The sequence below is a fragment of the Schistocerca americana genome, chromosome 6 (genome assembly GCF_021461395.2).
Source record: "Schistocerca americana isolate TAMUIC-IGC-003095 chromosome 6, iqSchAmer2.1, whole genome shotgun sequence".
Taxonomy (NCBI): Eukaryota; Metazoa; Arthropoda; class Insecta; order Orthoptera; family Acrididae; genus Schistocerca; species Schistocerca americana.
This window is the reverse complement of record NC_060124.1, coordinates 364,558,190-364,579,660: the sequence shown is the minus strand read 5'-3', so window position 1 is coordinate 364,579,660 and position 21,471 is coordinate 364,558,190. Positions and strand designations below refer to the sequence as shown.

Below are 21,471 nucleotides of genomic sequence, written 5' to 3'. Positions count from 1 at the left end.
ACAGATATGGCTGAGAACTGGGCTAATATACATAGAACAATACTTCAGTATTCTGCTAGATACCCCATCATATCCATGAGAGTTCTTGGTCTTTAGTGATTTAATTATTAACTCAATCTCCCTCTTGTCAGTATCATGGAGGAGCATTTCAGGTAACAGTCTCGGAACACTTTTTTCTAAGAGCGCTATATGATTCCCTGTTGGGACTAGGTTTCTATTTAGTTCACCTGCTATATTCAGAAAGTGATTATTAAATACTGTACATATATGCGACTTATCAGTTACACGGACATTCCCACTACGCACTGATTCTATATCCTCGACCTGTCTCTGCAGACCAGCAACTTCCTTTACGACTGACCATATGGTTTTAATTTTATCCTGAGACTTAGCTATTCTATCTGCATACCACATACTTTTTGCCTTCCTAATAACATTTTTAAGCACCTTACAATACTGTTTGTAATGGGCTGCTGCATTTAGATTTTGACTGTTTCTAACGTTTTGATATAATTGCCACTTTGTTCTACAAGATATTCTTATCCCTCTAGTCAGCCACCCAGGCTGCCTGTTTGTGCTAGTACCCTGTTTTAAACGTTGTAACGGAAAGCAACTTTCAAAGAGCATGAGAAAAGTCTTGAGAAAAGCATTATATTTATCGTCTACTGTATCAGCGCTATAAACATCTTGCCACTCTTGTTCCTTTATAAGGTTTACAAAGGTCTCTACAGCCACTGGATCAGCTTTCCTGAACAGCTGATGACTATATTTAACACGTGTTGCAGCACAAAAATCTTTTAAAGTTAAAATTTGTGCATCATGATCTGAAAGGCCATTCACCTTTTTGCTAACAGAATGCCCTTCTAGTAATGAGGAATGAACAAAAATGTTGTCTATGGTTGTTCTACTGTTCCCTTGCACTCTCGTTGGAAAGAATACAGTTTGCATAAGATTATATGAATTAAAGAGGTCTACCAGCATCCTCTTCCTTGCACAATCACTTATACAATTAATATTGAAGTCACCACATATAACTACCTTTTTGTATTTCCTATAAAGTGAACCAAGAACCTCCTCTAGCTTTAACAAAAATGTTGTGAAATCAGAGTCTGGGGATCTATAAATAACAACAGTTAGAAGTTTAGCTCCGTTAAATTTAACCACACCTGCACAACATTCAAACACCTTTTCAGTGCAGTACTTTGAAACATCAATTGACTCAAATGGGATGCCGTTTTTCACATACATGGCTACTCCCCCACACCGCAAAGAGCTCCTCGAAAAGCTGCCAGCCAACCTGTATCCTGGTAAAGGAAACCTCTGAATTATCTCCTTATTTAAGAAGTGTTCAGATATACCAATAATTTCAGAGTCAACATCTACAAGCAGTTCACTAACTTTATCTCTAATACCTTGTATATTTTGATGAAATATACTAATTCCCTCATTACTCGGATACCTAAGCTTTGTCGAAAGTTGTTTCTTTGTTAGAGAGACTTCCCTTAAGCAGGAATACCTATCAGCTGACTTCAATCTAAAAAGGGTGCAGCTCTAACATCCACTACTGCAGGAATTTTCCCATGAGTGATCCCACCAACCCCACCTATGCTGTCACCTATAAGCTTTGCCAACCTCCCCTTCCCATACCTGTTGAGGTGCAGGCCATGTCTAGTGAAACCCGTCCTGCTGATAGACTCCACCGACACCACTGAAATGTGACCCATGCTTTCTGTCATCAGCGCACCCCCAAGTCTCATGTTATTACGCCTGACGGCTGTATTAAGATGAGGCAGATCGTGACGCTGAAACAGTTCCACGAAATGCACATTCGTGTTGCCAGTCTGAGTGGCTATCTTTTCCAGGTCACCGTCTATGTTATACTCCCCATCCCTACCAATACTATTACCAGCCCCACCCACAATCACTACCTGATCCTCTTTAGTAAAATCCCTACATAACCCCCCTATGTTAACTGTCACCTGAGCCAACCCTGCATTAGGTTTCACAATGCTGCACTTCCTGCAACTGCTGGCCTACACCTCTACCATGAGAACTACCTAACAGCAGAACCTTCTTCTTCCTCTTCGACTTTGCAACTGTTCTAGCCACCGTAACTACTGAGGTCTGCTGCATACTTCCTACATCTACAGCTACTAGAGATTCCTTTCCACTAGACTCTGACAGTTGGTCATATCTATTGTCAACACCAATAGTAAAATTATCTGAAAATCTTCTTCTCCTAGCAGATCTCTTGCCAACAGCCAGCTCCCATTCCCCAACCCCCTTCTCCCTCCTCATCCTATCTAGCTCCTCCTGTGCATTTTTCAACTGCACCTGAAGGGCACAGATCTTACGCCCCTGCTCCTCTATCACCTTACTCTTGCTACATAACCTGCAGTTCCAGGAGAGGATCTCACCAGAATGCCCACTGGCTTCCCCACTGCATTCCCCCCAGTGAAAATACTTCGAACAAGTCTCACATCGCAATCCACTACTCACGAACCTATGGCAAAGCCCAAAGTTTCAAGAACCAGCTTTAAATGATGACTCTATAAATATACTACAACCTACAACTCCCTATGTAATACTCACATAGGGATCATGAGGATAAAATTAGAATAATTAGTGCATGCACAGGGGCATTCAAACAATTGCTCTTCCCATGCTCCATATGTGAATGCATCAGGAAGACACTCTAATTACTGGTACAATGGGACGTACCTTCTGCTACGCATTTTGTGGTGGTTTGCAGAGTAAAGGTGTACATGTAAATTTTGTTTCGAGTAAAAAAGTTTTCTTTCCTGAGTATACATTTTCAACATGCATAACTGCTTCCAATATATAAATGCAGAGAAGGGGTAAGATTTTTACACGTTTAAACAAAGGTTACCATGAAAATGATAATTAAATCAAGACCCTAAGCTGTTGACAGGCATTGATATACATCAACGGGGACAGTTGGAAATGTGTGCCCCGACCGGGACCCGAACCCGGGATCTCCTGCTTACATGGCAGATGCTCTATCCATCTGAGCCACTGAAGGCACAGAGGATAATGTGACTGCAGGGACTTATCCCTTGTACCCTGCCTGTGAGACTCACATTCCCAACTTAATGTCCACACAATACATTCGTAGTGCCCCTGCCCACTACACTCATTACTCGTGGCAGACTATCTTACGGAGTCCCATGAGAGTTCGGGCAATGCGTGTGCAACTAGCACAGAAGAAGAAGGTAAATGGCTGGTTAACTTTAACTATATTACGATGGTATCTGTTCTTTCAGACATGTCTGAAAGAAGAGATACCATCTTCATATCATAAAGGTTTTCTGCTGCTTGCTTGTTAGAGTACTCTCATAACTGTCTTTTGTTTCCTCAAAACTGTTTTGGTGTGATGTACATTTTATCAGAAAATGATACCATACCTCAGTAATGATGTACATGAGCAAAATGTATGGCACTGTTTAAGCACTAGTGATGTTGCAAAGAATTCTTACCACATAGCTCATTTTAGTTGGTTTTGAATTAATGGAGCCATATGAGAATACCACTTAAGACTTTATTGAATAAGTATTGCAAGAAAAGTAATTTTAGTAACAGCACTAATGTTTTGGTTATCCATACATATTGTTCATTGTGCTGCACTATTATACTGATCTGTATCGAAATCATGGACACTGTTTTCAGATATTTATTTTGTAATATCTTTTACAGATGCAGTAAGATCTTCTTCATCATACTCTTTGATCTGTTGACTGGTGCCAGCTGCAAATAGTACTGGCTGTGAAACTCCAATGTTTAACCAAAAATAATATGAAAAAAAGGAAGGGAAAGAGAGAGAGGAAGAAAGAAAGAAAGAAAAAATGGACTCTAAATGGAGCCTTGTGGAACACTATGATTTAGTACACAAGGGTCTTAAAGATGAACCGGCAGCTCATTTCATTCCATATAGTTTATTTCTGTTTCCTGCTCTGAAGCACAATCACATGATTTCGTTAAGTCTAAGAATAACCCCGATATTTTTGTTCGATTGTCCACTGCATTTAAGACATGTTTTATCGAGTTGAAAGTAGCTGTTTCAGTCGAGTACTGTTGTATAAAGACATTTGGACACCTAAAAATAATAATATTTCTGTCAAAGAATATATGCAGTTGTGAAACAAACACTTTTTCAATAATTTTTGAAAACTCTGACAGTAGTGACAGAGATGTTCCCAATAGAATGCTCACCTTTTTTATGTAGGGTACTACTCTCACTGTTTTTAATGGCTTTGGGAAGACACTAGTTAATTAAGATGAGTTGTACATTTCTAACAAACGAGGGAGTATGTGTAAAAATGCCACATATGAATGTAATATCGTATGCCTTTCATATACATTGTTTGCAGTACTCTATGTGCCAGTAAGTACGTTAGACTCTCTATTCATCCATTCAAGCAATTGCAGTGTAGCCGCGCAGTGAAGGGCGCCTCATCACAGTCTGCACCTCATCACGGTCTGCGCGGCTCCCCCCGTCGCAGGTTCGAGTCCTCCCTTGGGAATGGGTGTGTGTGTTGTCCTTAGCATAAGTTAGTTTAAGTTATATTAAGTAGTGTGTAGGCTTAGGGACCAATGACCTCAGCAGTTTGGTTCAATATGGCGTTCCCACAAATTCCCAGTTTCCACTTGCAGTGTAAATAATGGTAAGTAATGAAACTTCCTGGCAGATTAAAACTGTGTGCCGGACCGAGACTCGAACTCGGGACCTTTGCCTTTCGCGGGCAATGGTAAGTAATGTTGTTGTTGTGGTCTTCAGTCCTGAGACTCATTTGATGCAGCTCCCCATGCTACTCTATCCTGAGCAAGCTTCTTAATCTCCCAGTACTTACTGCAACCTACATCCTTCTGAATCTGCTTAGTGTATTCATCTCTTGGTCTCCCTCTACGATTTTTACCCTCCAAGCTGCTCTCCAATGCTAAATTTGTGATCCCCTGATGCCTTAGAACATCTCCTACCAACCGGTCCCTTCTTCTTGTCAAGTTGTGCCACAAGCTCCTCTTCTCCCCAATTCTATTCAATACCTCCTCATTAGTTATGTGATCTACCCATCTAATCTTCAGCATTCTTCTGTAGCACCACATTTCGAAAGCTTCTATTCTCTTCTTGTGCAAACTATTTATTGTCCATGTTTCACTTCCATACATGGCTATGCTCCATACAAATACTTTCAGAAATGACTTCCTGACGCTTAAATCTATACTCGATGTTAACAAATTTCTCTTCTTCAGAAATGCTTTCCTTGCCATTGCCAGTCTACATTTTAGTAAGTAGTAAGTAATACTCATATGGAAAATGTGTCAAATATAATTTTCTTTTCTTTTCCTCCCTTTTTCTTTCTCTCCATGTAAGATTGTATTCTTTGACTTGTCAAAAATTACAGTACGCCCTTTGTACAGAATGAAATTTAACAGGACCAAATAAAAATCAAATCAAGTTATTGCACAACATTTAGAGAAAAGAGATTGCTCATTATTCCAATGAGTCCTGTTTTTGTTTGAGGAGAATTTCTTGTTGTGAGAAGATTTTAAAATTTTGGCGTACTATCTGTTAAGTATCTATATCTATATCTATAGTCTGCAAACCACTGTGAGGTGCATAGCAGCGGGTACGTCCCACTGTACCAGGTATTAGGATATCTTCCCGTTCCATTCACATATGGAGCGTGGGAAGAATTTTTTTTTGAATGCCTCTGTGGATGAAGTAATTATTCTAATCTTATCTGCACGATCCCTATGTGAGTGATATGTAGGAGATTGCTACATACATCTAGAATCATCATTTAATGCCAGTTCTGGAAACTTTCACGGGGTAGTTTAAGTCTACCTTCAAGAGTCTGGAGCTCATCTGAAGTTACTTCTACATCTGATGACGGCTCTCTATCCAAGATAACATGCTGCACACTCCCTACCAAGAAGTCCTCAATCCAGTCACAAATTTCACTTGATATGCCATATGGTTATATTTTTGACAATATGCATAGGTGTGGTACTGGGTCAAATGCTTTTGAGAAATCAAGAAATACTGCATCTACCTGACTGCCTTGATCCAAAGCTTTCAGTATGCCATATCAGAAAAGTGAGAGTTGGGGTTCACATGATCAATGTTGTCAGAATCCATGTTGGTTGGCACTGAAGAGGTAATTCTGATCAAGATACCTCATTATGTTTGAGCTCAGAATATGATCTAAGGTTCTACAACAAAACCAAAATCAAGGATATTAGATGATAGTTTTGTGAATTGCTTCCACTATCCTTCTTGTATATTGATGTGACTTGTTGTGTTTCAAAGAGGGGCTAACTGAGCCACAAATTCAGTATAGAATCTGAGAGAGATTCCATTTGGCCCTGGAACTTTGTTCAGTTTAATGATTTCAGTTATTTCTCAACACCACTGACAATAATACTTATTTCATTAATCTTTTCAGTGGTATGAGGACTAAACCGGGGCAATTCTCCTGGGTTTTCCTCTGCAAAGGAACATTTGAAAATAGAGTTAAGCACTTCACCTTTCGCTTTGCTACCCTCAATTTCAGCTCCTGTCTCATTTGCTAGGGACTGCACAGTAACAGCATTTACATACAATTAAAATTTATTTGATTCTGTGAAAGGTTACTTGACAATACTCTGCTATGGATGTCTTTGAAAGCATCATGTATTGCTCTCTTGACAGTCAAATGTGTTTCATTCCGCATCTGTCTATCTATAGTCCTACACTTTGTTTTACGCCTATTGTGCAGTAATCACTGTTTCTTGAGAAGTTTCTTCACAGTGACTATGTACCATGGAGATACGCTCCCATTATGAACTATTCCACAGGGTACATATCTATCCAATGCATGGTCAACTACTCTTATAAACTTGAGCTGTAGTTCCTCTACATGCTCCTGCCCTGTGCTGAAAATATCAAGTTCCTCCATTTATGGCTAGTATCATTCCATTATCATTTATCTGATTTCATAACACATGATATTCTGCATGACTGGTACTTGTAATTTATTCTTATTCATTAAAATTGAAAACTAATCTTGAACAACAAAGAGAAATATTTTTATAAGTAATTACATTATGTTATAGCCAATTATTTACATTGAGCTTCTTAATTTGGTTAGCACTAACTGAAGATGAATGACTTACTGTGATCATTTGACAATTTAATATTTCCTTGTGCTTCAATGACTTTACATGACTAAAAGCTATTCTTTTGCTCCAATCAAAAAATATGTTGACACCAACTCTAGCTGCAAAGTTTAAGCCTCACAATTTATTCTGGTAGATGGTAATTCATTTTTGTTTACTTTTGACTCACACAAAATTCAATATAATGAAAGGGAAGGTTCTTAAAAGCTGTCCCAACAGTTGGATATTTATGATCAGATGCAAAACAAAGATTTTGTGTAACAACAACTAAACACCTTTTGTAAATTCTCGAGTATTAATGATATGATACTTTTTACTTTGATGTCTATTCATTTTTTTATAATGACAAGTCATTTGCTCACTCATAGTGTGTCAACAGATAATTTTTTTTTTCTCACATCTTGCTGACATTGTCCATCATTGATCTTTGTCTTAGGAGGTATGTGCCTGACATTAAAACACCTTTCTTTCCCTTAATTCCTGTTTCATTTGATGGATGTATTGTGCATTTCATGGTGACTGTGATTCTTATCTTCTTTTATCAGTTTTGCAATAGTTTAACAAAAATATTGACAACACCAAACATTTCAAACAAATCATATAAGGGAAAATGAAAACACGTATGGAAGACAGTCTGAAACATTGTGGTTCTTAAATGACAACAGAAATTGAACTAATGCTTTAAAATGATGAAGGCAAGGCAGCAGTAATCACACAACTCTATATCCTTATTGTGTTAACGTTGAATGCCTATACATTATGGTTTCTTTGTGTTCACTTTCTTCTGTTTTTTATTGCCTTTGCCTCCAACTGAAGATTTTGTACCTCTTTTGTTGTACTAGAAACTTTCCATCGCCTTATCAACTGCATCTATCTTATAAACAGGCAGAGGGGTGAATGATATAAACACACAATTTTTGTTTAGTTATTTTATTTTCAATACATATCTAAACTGTTACAAAAATTTTATGAGGCATATATTTGTTTTGCCACTGATTACATATGAATATAAATAATATGAGAACAAATTTTTATAAATAGAAAGGCAAGCAACTGTATTTAAATTATTCTCAACTGATGAAAGTAAATCATTATGGAAGTTACAAAAATGAGAAAAACTGACTGTACAGCAGTCATTATAAATTAAACAAAAGTCATAAAAGACCATGTTGCAAAATCTACACTCTCTCTGCCATCCATTCTCCCACAAAATTAATTATCATGAAATAGAATCAAACTGTTGTCATATAAATACAGATCCACCCCACAATACTTACCTTAATCCATTCCACTCAAACAAAACCACATCATCAATATTTATGCAGATTCAAGATAGAACAACATCCCCAACAATCCACTGTTTACTCCAACATGTAAATGTCTATCACACAGTGAGAGATAGCATGCATTCTTAACTCTTCATTTATTTTGTCTGTTAATGTCTAAACATGGAAGAAATTGATTTCTGCTGCTAAGTTTCTTTAGGCTTCTCTTTGCTGCAGTTTTTATAACATCTGGTTCACATAATTTCATACTACACCTACAATTTGTTTGAATAATGATGAGATGGATGTACTTCAATTATGCAGCTCATACATACATGCTTATGCGGCACTTATGTTGCTTTCAGTAAACATACTTCTTGATTAAAAAAATGCATTTGCACTGTTTCAGACTGTGGCAGGACGCTTTGGCATAGCACGCACAGGCGATGTCTCCTCCTCACTTTCACAACAACCACAGCAGTCAACAAGCCACATAACATCCTCAGATGTTTCATGGCCTCTTTGTTTGCGACCATGGTGTCCATGGCCATGTAATCCTTGATCAGAGGAACCTGGGCCATGATGTCCAGGTCCATGAGGTCCATGACCATGTGGGCCATGACCATGGGGACCATGACCATGCTTTCCATGTCCATGTGGACCATGACCATGCTTTCCATGTCCATGCGGACCATGACCATGTGGTCCATGACCGTGTGGTCCAAAACCATGTGGTCCATGGCCGTGTGGGCCATGGCCATGTGGTCCACAGCCAAATGGTCCATGACCATGTGGTCCACAGCCAAGTGGCCCATGACCATGTGGTCCATGACCGTGTGGTCCATGACCGTGTGGTCCATGACCATGTGGTCCATGACCGTGTGGTCCATGACCGTGTGGTCCATGACCATGTGGTCCACGACCGTGTGGTCCATGACCGTGTGGTCCACAACCATGTGGTCCATGACCAAGTGGCCCATGACCATGTGGTCCATGACCAAGTGGCCCATGACCATGTGGTCCATGGCCATGTGGTCCATGACCATGAAATCTATGACCCCAAAATCCATCTTCATCACATACTAGATGCTTGGCATGCTTGCGGCCGTGATGCTTATGTCCGTGCTTGTGACCATGATGTTTATGTCCGTGCTTGTGTTTTCCGTGGTGACCATGCTTCTCATGCTTGCATTTGTGGAGTCCTAAGATGGACTTATGTCCATGATGAACCAGCGCTCGTGGAGGACAGTGTATCTTCATTTTCCTCTGAAACAAAAAAGAGGAACATGTTAATAGTATTTTACTACTGAATAATAATAGTTAATATGCGTTTCTCAAAACATTGTTTCTATCTCTTGAGAAGGGTATATGAATTATCTGTCCAGCAAACTATGTTTTCTATTGTGTAGATTAAGGAACAGTGTCAGCAAACAGTTGTTACTCCAGTTGTAGTTTGATTTCTTCCATTCCCATCTGTATTGTGGAATACTGATATGGAGTAATTCCACGGGGGCTAAATGTTTATTCAAATGCCAGAAGAAAGCAATAAGATGCATATTAAAATTAGCAGATTGACGGTCCTGCAGGTACCACGTCAAATGTCTCTGCATAACGACAGCACCTAGCTGTTTAACATGTGTCACCTATTGGATTTGCCTTCTTCAAGAGTCACTGTTGTCCATAATAGCTATAAGTCCTTTGGAATGAAAGTCTTCAACATGTACCATGTGTAACTGATATTGTATGGGACTTGAATCCACTGCATACTTTGACAAAGCCACTCATACGAAAAATCCAGAATGGCAAATACTGATTCTAATGATCTGAAGGTTTCTATAGATTTAGTTTTTAGAATTTATTTATATATTTAACACAATGAGTAACTCTACATAGCTGTAAACTCTAATGGGCTCAATCATTTTACAACCTTGTTTGAAGGAGGATAGGAAACATAAATACCTCTGCTAAGGTAGGGCTCTAGAATAAATGAATCATTTGTTTGTATCTTATAGACACAAAGTGGTAGACCGATACTATGTAATATACTATGTAATAGTGATTATTCCATTGAAATAGCTATAACAAGACTATGAAAGAATTTCACAATCCAGTGAGTGAACCAACATGCTTTTAATATTATTGTTGATTCACTGTCACTCACTGACAGTCTGAGTTTCAAGGCTACTATGACAGTAACCTAGAATTTTGTTAAACTTTGATAAGAGTGCATGCTACTTTCTTGTAGTCACATTCCTCCAGTAGCAAGTCAGAGAGGTCAGCATGTGGTTGCTGCATACAGATCGGAAATGACAATTAACAAATTGTGTATGGGATGAAACTATTTTGGTCAGGTATTTCCATTGTTATTTCATAACTATTGCACTTCCTTTTACGTGTCCCACTTCCTTTTACATGTGACTTGAAAGCTTCCTGCTCAATTTTGTATGTACGTGAAGGCAACCCACAAAGTTTTTGAGTCCACTACTTTGTATTGATAACTGAGGTATCATATCAGCATGAGTACAGGTAACTGTATTCACAATGTAGTTCTTCTTGCTGCCCAAGAATGTAAATGAACTTCCACCACACTTCTTATTTTCTGTCATGTGAACATTTGGTGAACAGAATAGAAAGTGTTACGATAGCCTTTGGTTTATGATTATCATTTGATTCTATGTAAACTGGGTAACATTATTAATTCTTAGAATAAAAAATCTTTTTATGATATGAAGTAGATTCCCATAGCAATAAAACACTGGACGGACCAAGATAATGTTAATAATGCATACCAACTGCCACATATTGAAAAGTATACTTATATGTGCAGGGTAATGAGAAAACACAAAATCAGCATAGCCTCAGAGAAATACATTGCAGCAGAGTTTACTTAACACTTGCAATACATCCAACAATGCTTCAGTCTGAAGCTCCTATACATTTTGTATTTCTGGGCATTATTCTGCAAGATAAAAATGGAAACCACACAAATGTTAATTCCAACACTACAAATTGTATATCTGTCATCTTTTGACATGTGTATACACTACAACCTATTTCCTCAAGTTATCGTCAACATATCATTTGTCATGGCTGTGCAAAAGTTCACATTCTGTTGAAGTATGAAGTTCCTATAACCACTTTTGAATTGCTGTGATGATAAGAATTACAGCAACCTGATGCTGATACATTTTCAGTCTTTGAGTCTTTTTACATGTGCTTCTGAAGATGGGCAGGGTATTATAGTATTAAAGAACTCTCATTTATGCTACACTGCAATATGAATACTGTAGCTGGTCTGATTTGTAAAAAAAAAACATTGAACCCCAATCTTTCCTTCTTTCTTCTCGTGCCTTATGCCGCACAATTCAAATTAACTGAAGTTCAAACAACCACCAATGAACATTAACACCAGAAGTAGGGTCATAGGTTGGAACACTAGGCACTTTTTTAGGATAAACCATGATAACAGGCTTCCTTCCCTTAAAAGTATCTCAGTCAGTTTAGAGAGTTCTTGAATATGTGCTTGAAAGGTTGAATGTACCACGCTAGAATGTACAAATGCCATAGAAATTTGCTCAGAATTATCTACCATCAAAGTGTGCAATCTATTAAAAATAAAGTACAGCAGCTTGAAACTGAATTATAGACTTTGAACTGCAGAATGGTATTGCATTATGGAGCACTGGTGTAAATACACTGAAATACAGCATATTTATGTTGTCATAATACGTATGTGCATGTTGGTACTTAAAGGGTGGGCAATCATACATGTATTTACATCAGATGTGGAACACAGCTGAAATTTATAGAAGATCTCATCACAATTCGTGTAGATTTTATTTTGAATTGGCAATGGTTGATACAAACATTCATAAGGAGTTAACAGCTCTGTGCATATACTGCCCACCTAATGGCAATGTGGTCACTTTCTTCAACAAATTAACTGAAATCCTGGAAAGGACCTCAACCCCGTAAAACTACATAATAACATGTGAAGACCTGAATATTATCATAGATACTGAAGGTGAAATCAGTAATTAATTGATAAGCATTTTGAACACTTTTGGTGTGTCACAAATGGCAAATGCTGCTACAAGGGCCCCAAATCTTCAGTGTCAGTCTTAGAATCACTTACAGATTTCGACAAGGAAAATTGTAAAGTATTTACAAAAGACTGAAGCTTCTCTGGTCATCACGGGCAGATAATAAAACTAAAGACAGGCTTGGTAAAATCCACAAAACTGCAGGACTACAAAAGAATCTTTGTGGAATGTAAAATGACACTTTTTCTACGGCAATGGAAAGTCAAACCTGGGATGAAGTGCATAAGGAAAAGAATGTAGATGCTAAGTTATGCAAATTCTAAAGGTTGTTTAAATTAATTTTTGAGGAGAGATTTCCAAAAGTAGACACTTCAACAGCAGCAGCTAAGGAAAATAGATTGATAACTGTGGGTATTAAAAAGACAGTTCTCTTAAAAAATGTGACACTAATCCACAGTCCCTACAGTACTGTCACAGGTATAAAAAATATACATGAGGGCACTGCTTGATGAAATAAAATCCTTCAATTACTAAATAAAAGCAAAATAATATCTGTCGTCATAAAATATGAAACTGGAAAAGCAGGAACACATAACACTTATAATAACATACAAATAAAAGATGAGGGTAGAATAATAGAAAATACTCAAGAATTGGGAAATTTTGCAAATGGTTATTTCTATAGTATTGCTGAGAAGCTGCAAAACAAAATCTTCCTAAAACACATGCAGTATCCACAATGAGTTTCACACCAAGCACAACAATGTTGTTTCCTGCAACAGAGCTGAAAGGCAGGAAGATAATAGATACACTTAAAAACATAAAAAGTCAGCAGGCATTGATGAAGTTACAGCTTCTGATCTGAAGGAATGCATAGACAGCATACACACCCCATTAACAAACATGATAAATGAGCCCTTTATTTCAGGCCTTTTTCTGAACATTTAAACTCACATTAATTGTGCCAGTACTAAAGAGGGGTAATGCAGAGAGCACGGAAAACTGTAGGCCAGTTTCACTACTGTGTGCATTCTCAAAAATAATTGAATCAATCATGAATGATAGACTAATGATTAATATGAATAAATACAGCCTTTTTAACAAAGCACAGTTTGGTTTCAAATGTGGGAGAATACAATATCAGCCATTATCGAGTTCACTAACATGATATTTGAAGCTCTTGACAAGGATGACTGTGTTACAGGCAGATTCATAGACTTGTTCAGGCTTTTACACTGCTTGCCAAGAAATACAACTAAACAAACTAGAAGCATTTGGTGTAAGAGGAATACAAATGAATGGTTCCAGTCTTATCTGGAAAACAGGATGGAAAAGGTAGAGATAGTTCATATGTCCACTGATGATAAATTTAATAAAATAATAATTGCCAGACAAGAAAGACATAAAAATAGGTGTCCCTCAGTGTAGTTTATTGGGACCAGTTCTGTTCTTAATGTATATTCATGTTGTTCGAGTGTAAACAAAAATGCCCATGTAACAATTTATGGAAGGAAGGGGGGAGGACTAGACATGGCGTATGGAGTATTTTTAATATTTTGGAAGATGAATGGAGAGTTGTAAGTAGTCATAAATAGATCTTGTTCCGACTCTGTTAAAAGACTGCTTAATACTGACTTTTAAACCATTTTCTAGAAGGAAAAACACTAGACTACACTATATTTTATTCCTTCCCTAGAGCTGGGGAGGGGGGCACCACCCTCTTAACCCTTGCCTCCCAGGTATGGGTGCCCTTGAGTGTAAGACATGGAGAGAAAGTTCTCTTTGTTAGTGGCAGAAACATGACAGTCGCTGACAAAACACCAGAACTCCTATCGGAGGAAGCAAATGAAGCCCTCAAGGATGTTCACGATTGGGCAGTATGTAATATGTCAATATTGAAAATCTAGAAAACAGACATTATGCACTTCACCACATGAGAGAAAACAGCTCTGTCACTCTGAGCATAGATGATACATCTACAGATTGTGTAACAAACACAAGTTTTTGATGATAAATATTGACCGTCAGTTTACATGGAATCAGTTTACATGGAATAAACACACAAAGATACTGACAAAAAGAATGTTATCAGTATGTTAAACTGCCCAATGAGATGAAAAATGTTACCAAAATACATTTGTTTAAAAAGCAGCTAAAAATTGTTTATTTGTGATGCATAGTACACAGATAAAGATTACTTAGAGGACTCAGGCAGCGGTTAATAATGAATGGGGATAACTACAACACCCTGTCACATTACAACATATGATAACAATGTAATACTTTACAGCAAAAATTATGTGGCAAGATTTATGGTGCATGTTATTATTGTCTTGTCATTCTTCTGAGTTCTTCTGGATGTTGCCTTATTTTTTCAGGTGGGTTGAGGGGAGGACACAAATACGGGCCTGTTTACAGGCCCAGTCAGTTTTTTGCACAGTATGGGGTTAATAAGTGGCATCACAATATGTTGGTCCAGGAGCACCAGTGGATGTCATTAGTGTGTGCAGTGAAGCAATGCAAAACCTCATTTTATACTATAAGTTCAGTGGTGCAAATTATCTGTACATCAAAGGACACTGTACAATGGGGACCAACTAAATGAGACAGTGTGGTTATTAAGACTATATCCTTATATTTATAAAGATGGAGTTTGCTCAGTCTCGCCATCCCAATTCAGGTTTTCCCATATCATTTCAGGCAAATGCTGGGATGGTTACTTCTTTGAGGCCACATCTGACCACCTGTCCTACCCTCACAAAAGTGTACTTATATATTCTCTATATGTGTATAATTTGAGCTGTTTATTTTCATTGTAGTATGATTGGAAATGCTATAGTGCTGTGAGATTATACCTGGATGAATAAATAAATCAAATCAAAACCACTTAATGGTCATACATTGAATGAAGCATAAGGCGTAAAATTCCTTAGGGTCCAGCAGGATAACAAGTTAAAATGGTGAGTCAACACATGGATAAACTAATCAAGAAGGTCATTTCAGCACAGTTATGCCTTTAGAAGCATCTCTCAGTGTGTTAACCTAAAGACAAGATTGTTGGTTTATTTTTATTTTCTCCCCGTGTCATTTCATGGAATTATCTTCCAATATGCTAAGGTCCATGTTCTTTGTAAGGAAACAACCAGCTCAGTGTGCACATAAAGCCTTCTTCTGCATTGTCTGTCATTGACTTTTTGACCGTATATACAGTGAGGAATCACAGTGTTGGGGAACCTAACCTTCAAAGGAATGAAAAGAATATTTGAGCTACAGAACAATGCCATTCAAATTATACTGAAAAAGAAACAAAACGAATTTTGAAGAAATTGTTTCAAAGATCTCAATATTTTGATGTTTCCATCATAGCATGTTTTCATAACCATTGTGACTGCATTAGAAAGCAATTGTGGTGCATTTGAAACAGACTTCACATTTTTTGAAAAAGGGCATAAATACTCCAATATCAGGTTAATACAGGCATTGCCAACAGACCTACAAAACCTAAAAACTGAGAAGATATCCATGCAACCCTAAAAAAGTATCTAAGAAGAAGAATTCTGTTGTTATGCTGAGTAGATGAGCAGAGAGTGAGTAAAAGTTCATCCTGGACTGATAAATTTGATATACCACATGAAGAGAAACTAGCATTAGTGATAAGTGCTAGGAAGTAAACTAGAATCAGAACAACTCATGTACATTATAACATAATATTGCCCATAAAACTGCATTTTTCAACTCGGGTGAATGTGTTGTAAACTATCCTACACTGTGCAAGCTATTATACATTTTTACTGTGTAAGCTATTATATGTACATATCGTCTAGTTTGTAAACACAACGGCATGTCCTATGTTACAAGCACATAGCTATAAAAAAGGTAATTTACAGGACAAATTTGGAAACTGTCCAAGATGATGATGATGATGATATTAAAATATTTGTATCTCTTATCATTATGAAAATCCTTGGCATTTGTGGCACCTTAAGAGTGGAGGTGGCAATAACTTCTATTTGTGGGAAGGGGGGGGGAGAGTACAGCAGCAAACTGCTGTGAATCTCACCATCTCACTGGATTCACATTTGACAACCTATACTGAAATACTTTCTGGTGCATATTTGCTGTTTTCAAATAGAGTTAATCTGAAGAAGACACATAGGCTATATAATAATTTGAAGGGAGATCTTATCAAAATGATTGGCACAAATGAATGCAATGCTTACCACTAAGGCTGCAAAACATCATTTTAAATAAAATGAATTACTTATTCTGATACAGTAATGGGTTGTCTTCACCATAGAGTATCTCATGGGTCACAGTAATGGAAGTTCAAGGATGAAGACAATAAACAAAAATGAGAAGTGGCAACAAATCAGTGGCAACAGACTGACTGCATGCATTGTACACTCACGTAACCATACAGAAACGCTTTCAGGCTGCAAGTGTGGCACTGTGTGTGTGTGTGTGTGTGTGTGTGTGTGTGTGTGTGTGTGTGTGTGTGCGCGTACACATGAGTAGACAAAAAACTGTATTCTGAAAGCTAGTGAAACTTTGTGAGTGGGTAAATTCTTATATCAATCACTTACTGATCAGCTGGAAGTGAGTGTTGTCCACCCTCAGTTTTTCTTACTAGCTGACCAGCATCTGAGTAACAATGTCATTTCCCAAAGCAGGAGAAACCATGCTGTGTAGTTACTAAAGCATAATGCATAGCTGTAAAATAACAACTATGTTACACTGGAAAACACTCTTTTCATGCAATAGGTTCACTTCTTCTGGACAGCACTTTCAACACTGGCAATCAAAGCTTCCTCATTATACATAATTTCATGTACATATTTGTATTAAAAATGTGAACCAAGATGATACCCAGTGCAGTGGCTGACAGGAGCAGCTGCAAAGAAATTTCTCACTTATGATCGCTACCGTCAGCCACTGTGCCAAGTGTCAACCTGGTTTGCATGGATAATACTGTTGAACAGCAATACTAAACTAAGGCATCTTGGGAAGTGTCATAAGCAATGTGTGTGTGGTTGTGATACCAGTATTCTGCAATGGGATTATGCCTGTAAGATATTCTGTTCATAAAACCCTCACTAGTTTGTTCACCTGTCTGTGTTGAAAGAGGGAAACATGAAGCTAACTGAAAGTAAAAATGGATATTAACTGTGTAGTAAGATCAACGCTCTCTCTCTTTCAAACACTTTGACTGACACAATGCCACTCAGAGTCTCTGGTCAACATTGTTAGTACTTTGGCAATGCATCAGTTGGCTTAGTCAATAGTAGATTAATTTTAAGTAACCAGTGGAGGGTCTCCTTCAGAGTTTACTTGATGCTTGTGTTGGGGCTGTGGTGACATTCTTAGGCTATCTTGTTAGATGGTAGTTTTGGTTGCTAGTTAGCAAAGCTCACATATATATGTGAAGCAGCGTGACTACAGTTACTCATGATAGCGACAGGCTGAACTGTGTCGTGGCCAGAGGCCTAGGTCAGCTCAAATGCGATTGTTTGCACATTGTTGAAGTCAATGACTGTCATCTGAGAAAAAATTTTGTCACAATTATCAAACATTGATGCAGTTATGAGGGCAGTTATAGTATTAAAAGCTTACGAACGTCTTAAGGGTAGCCCTTTCTATCTTGTCACATTCCTACACGAGTTGCTGCACGTTCCTTAGTGCCGTATTCTCGGATAACAGGAATATCGGTATTGTGAAGTTAAGTTTACTTTGTGACATGACAAGTTAACTTAATTATTGCCGACATAGCCACCATGTTCCACTCTGCAGCACCATTTTGTACCAGCAAACCCCTGATCCTTTAAAGAATCGAACTCCCGTGTACGAAACAGCTTCAAGTGTCCGATAACTTTACAAATGAGTTAGTGTGTTAAATGTTTGACTTTAAGTATGTGAACGAGAAAAAGTTTTGAAATTATACTCAAAGTTTGTTGGAAGTTGCTAACTGCTCTCACTGTGAAACACCAGATGAATATAGCGTGGGTAATTCGCACTTCATTTTAAACAGAAGTGAGTTTCTCCCGCATCTCGGTGTTTATGACATCATATCTTCTAAACTATTTAGATATTGTCTGCAAAGTTAGTTACAAATAGAGCGAGTAGTAAAGAAGTAATAAAGTAATACGTCATGCACGACAGGAGCTTTACCGGGCATCACTTTACGCAAAAGCTAGTTTTTCATGCACCTGAATGTGTGAATGTCGTATCTCCTGAAATGTCTGTCGTAAAATGAAATAATTTTGCATGTATAATCGATGGTACAAGTGGATATCAGCTGCAAACTGTGTTGCAAATATAGTAGGTAGTAAAGATGTGATAAATTAAAACTTCATGTATGATGCTGAAGTCTTACTTCATGACAAGCGAAAATGTAATACGGTATGCGGAAAGCGTTGTTCTTGCCTTCATTGTGTGTGTGTGTGTGTGCGGGAAAAAGTTTCATAAAGTTTTGAAATTATATGTAAAGTCTGTTGGAAGTCGCTCAGTGCTCTTATTCTTAAATAGTAGATGTATAAGCTCGGGTACTTGCGAGCCGACAGTTACGCTCCCTCAAGACTGACAGTTCTGTAATACTTGTCTTATTGTGTTACACTTTTAAAATAAGATTATGCGTCTTTGGATTATGATAACATTTCAAAAATTTAAAAATAGCTAATAATTCCGTGAAATACTGAAAATCAAATTATTGTTTGATTTGATTTTGCCACTGGAAGCCGTTGGGCAGGTACCCGCAACTAGAATTGGGTTCCACAATAGTTGCTTCATAAAACAGTTAGCTTTCGAATCACCATTTTCTCGAATAGAATTGACGCCGCTATTTTTTTGGTAAGTTACGATAAAAAATTCTAGCTTCAATTCACGTCTACAAAATATCTTGGATCCCAGCTGTACTCCCATTGGCTAGTGGCAACTACACATCGACACGCCTTTATGGCGAGTGCTACCAATAAGTTCCCGTGAAATACAGAGCGTGTGATTTGTCGCGTTCACTCTCAATCACTCATCACGTGAACTAACAGCGGCAAGCTACCGAAATGCTGCGGACACCGTAGTGCACCTTCTGGTTCTTAAATCAAAGTGCATAAATGAGCAATAATTCCTGTTTCCAATGAAGATAATTGAGTCTCAAATTGGATACTGTGTGACAACTCTCCAACAACGACGTTTCCAACATTCTGCATATTGAATTGACAGGCAACTGTTGTACAATAAAGTTGCAATTGACAAGAAAAAGAATCGTGCACTGGAAATGAAACGAAGTGGGTCCCATTCATGTTACTTCAGTAAGTAATACAAATGAGTAATGTGTAGTTTGATGGAGGACACAGTGTACATCCAAATATTTTGGGTACAATTCAGAGAACTTTTTTATAAAACAGGATTGCGCAGCTTTATTATCAGTATTTTCTACCACCGCGCTGTATTGACTTCACGTACATGTAAAGGCAGTTAGTGTGACCAGGAATTTATGGCCAGAAAATGAACTGCCAGAATAATTCCTAGTTACAACATAGCTAACAGATATGCCATAGACATTGTCTCGTAGTTGAATCACAGCATCTGCCAACAATATCGGGTGGTAATAAAACATTTAATCAATAGGCAAGTTCTGTAAATTTTTGCTTAACGATACAATATAAGGTACGTTAATGAATGGTTTGGCCGCAGCAGGGACAAACTGCAGCTTAAAGCGTGCTAACACCGTTATACCTCAGCTGAATGTGATAAAAGATGATGCAGAAAATCTCTAAGTTATATTCTCATGGAAATCATTAACTAACGAAACATATTTGTGGTATGAGTCAGTAATCATCAAGAATATTCTATGAATACAATCGTCTAGTCGTTAAATAATTTTATAATTAACACGTTTCGGCGATCATCATGCATATTTTACGACTAAAACCTTCTAGAAAGCTATTTTTTTTTTAATTACGACGGTCCGGCATATGCCATCATCATATATCAAAATGTGCTGAACTTGCGGAACACTGTCAGTACAGCATTAAAATTTTTAATAACATGAACCTTGCTTCGCATGTTCAAAGTATTTTCATATCTGATGACAGCAGATGCCGAAACGTCGTAACAAATAAGGACATTTTATTTAGCGATCTAGGCGGTTTTCTTCATAAAAAGCCCCACATAAATCAGTCACAAAAAATGTATCCGCAGTTCTGCTGAAATGTACCAAATCCCTTCCTGGCGTAAGAATTTGTATAAGTGTACATTTATAAATACGGGTCATTATTGCAGGCTCCTGCTTATGTTTTGACATTTTGGATTCCGTTCTAACAGATAAAGTTACAAAAATTAAAAAAAAAAAAAATAACGTAGGTTGCCTGGCCTACTTGTTAGTACTACGATTTTATGATTATACGATTACGGAGCACTCAACCGTTCTGTAAATTAATATTGATTACCATGAAAAAAAAGTAGTTGTTTCGAAAGTGTTATTCACCGAACCATTACTTTAAATCGTGAATACATGACGGTGACAGAACAATTTTGACATAACATACAGCTTACATTAAGCAGCGCTTACCTTCCGTAAAGTGCACGTTGCTGGCCTCTCGAAGCGACGACAACTGTTGCTCGGCGACCGCTACAACAGTCTTTTATAAAACGTGGGCGGCAGTGCGACGTTGCACAGTGTGGCGCAACACGGCTGAGTCATCGTCACGTTGATGGTATGGAGGACGCGAGTCACGTGCTGGAGAAAACCAGCGTATACCAGTTTTCATGCCATCCGAAGCGGAAGGTGACGCGCCAGCGCGCTACAGCGAATAGGCGGCCTCCGTTGGTGGTATGGAGGTCACGAGTCACGTGTTGGAAAAACCAGCGCATGTCAGTTGCTATGCCAACTGGTGCTAAGGCGTCCTAAATGGTGCAATCCCGCAACCGGAACCTAAGGAAAAGCTAGTGCATTTCAGACGCTCTGAAAGACATCACATATAGTCTTCAGTTCA

At 38.0% G+C, this 21,471-nt stretch overlaps 1 protein-coding gene across 3 annotated transcripts; it reads right to left on the bottom strand.

The window, feature by feature from the left end:
• Positions 1–8,124: 8,124 nt before the first annotated feature.
• On the bottom strand, positions 8,125–21,226 carry LOC124619742 (histidine-rich glycoprotein-like). 3 transcript variants are annotated; one of them, XM_047146317.1, is made up of 2 exons: positions 21,048–21,226; positions 8,125–9,707 (listed from the first exon to the last, which is right to left on the bottom strand). In XM_047146317.1, exon 2 carries the CDS (start codon positions 9,515–9,517, stop codon positions 8,792–8,794), a length of 726 nt encoding a protein of 241 aa, XP_047002273.1. In that variant the 5' UTR covers positions 9,518–9,707; positions 21,048–21,226; the 3' UTR covers positions 8,125–8,791. The 3 variants fall into 3 exon arrangements, with proteins under 3 accessions (XP_047002273.1, XP_047002271.1, XP_047002272.1); XM_047146315.1 differs by lacking the exon at positions 21,048–21,226 and adding an exon at positions 19,376–19,578; XM_047146316.1 differs by lacking the exon at positions 21,048–21,226 and adding an exon at positions 17,068–17,178.
• Positions 21,227–21,471: the final 245 nt, after the last annotated feature.

Excerpts from the sequence above, each read along its gene's own strand:
- LOC124619742 (XM_047146315.1), bottom strand. The coding sequence starts at position 19,399 with ATGGGAGTACAGCTGGGATCCAAG. Across the intron at positions 9,708-19,375 it reads GAGTACAGCTGGGATCCAAG|AGGAAAATGAAGATACACTG; the intron begins ATATTTTGTAGA and ends TTTTTGTTTCAG.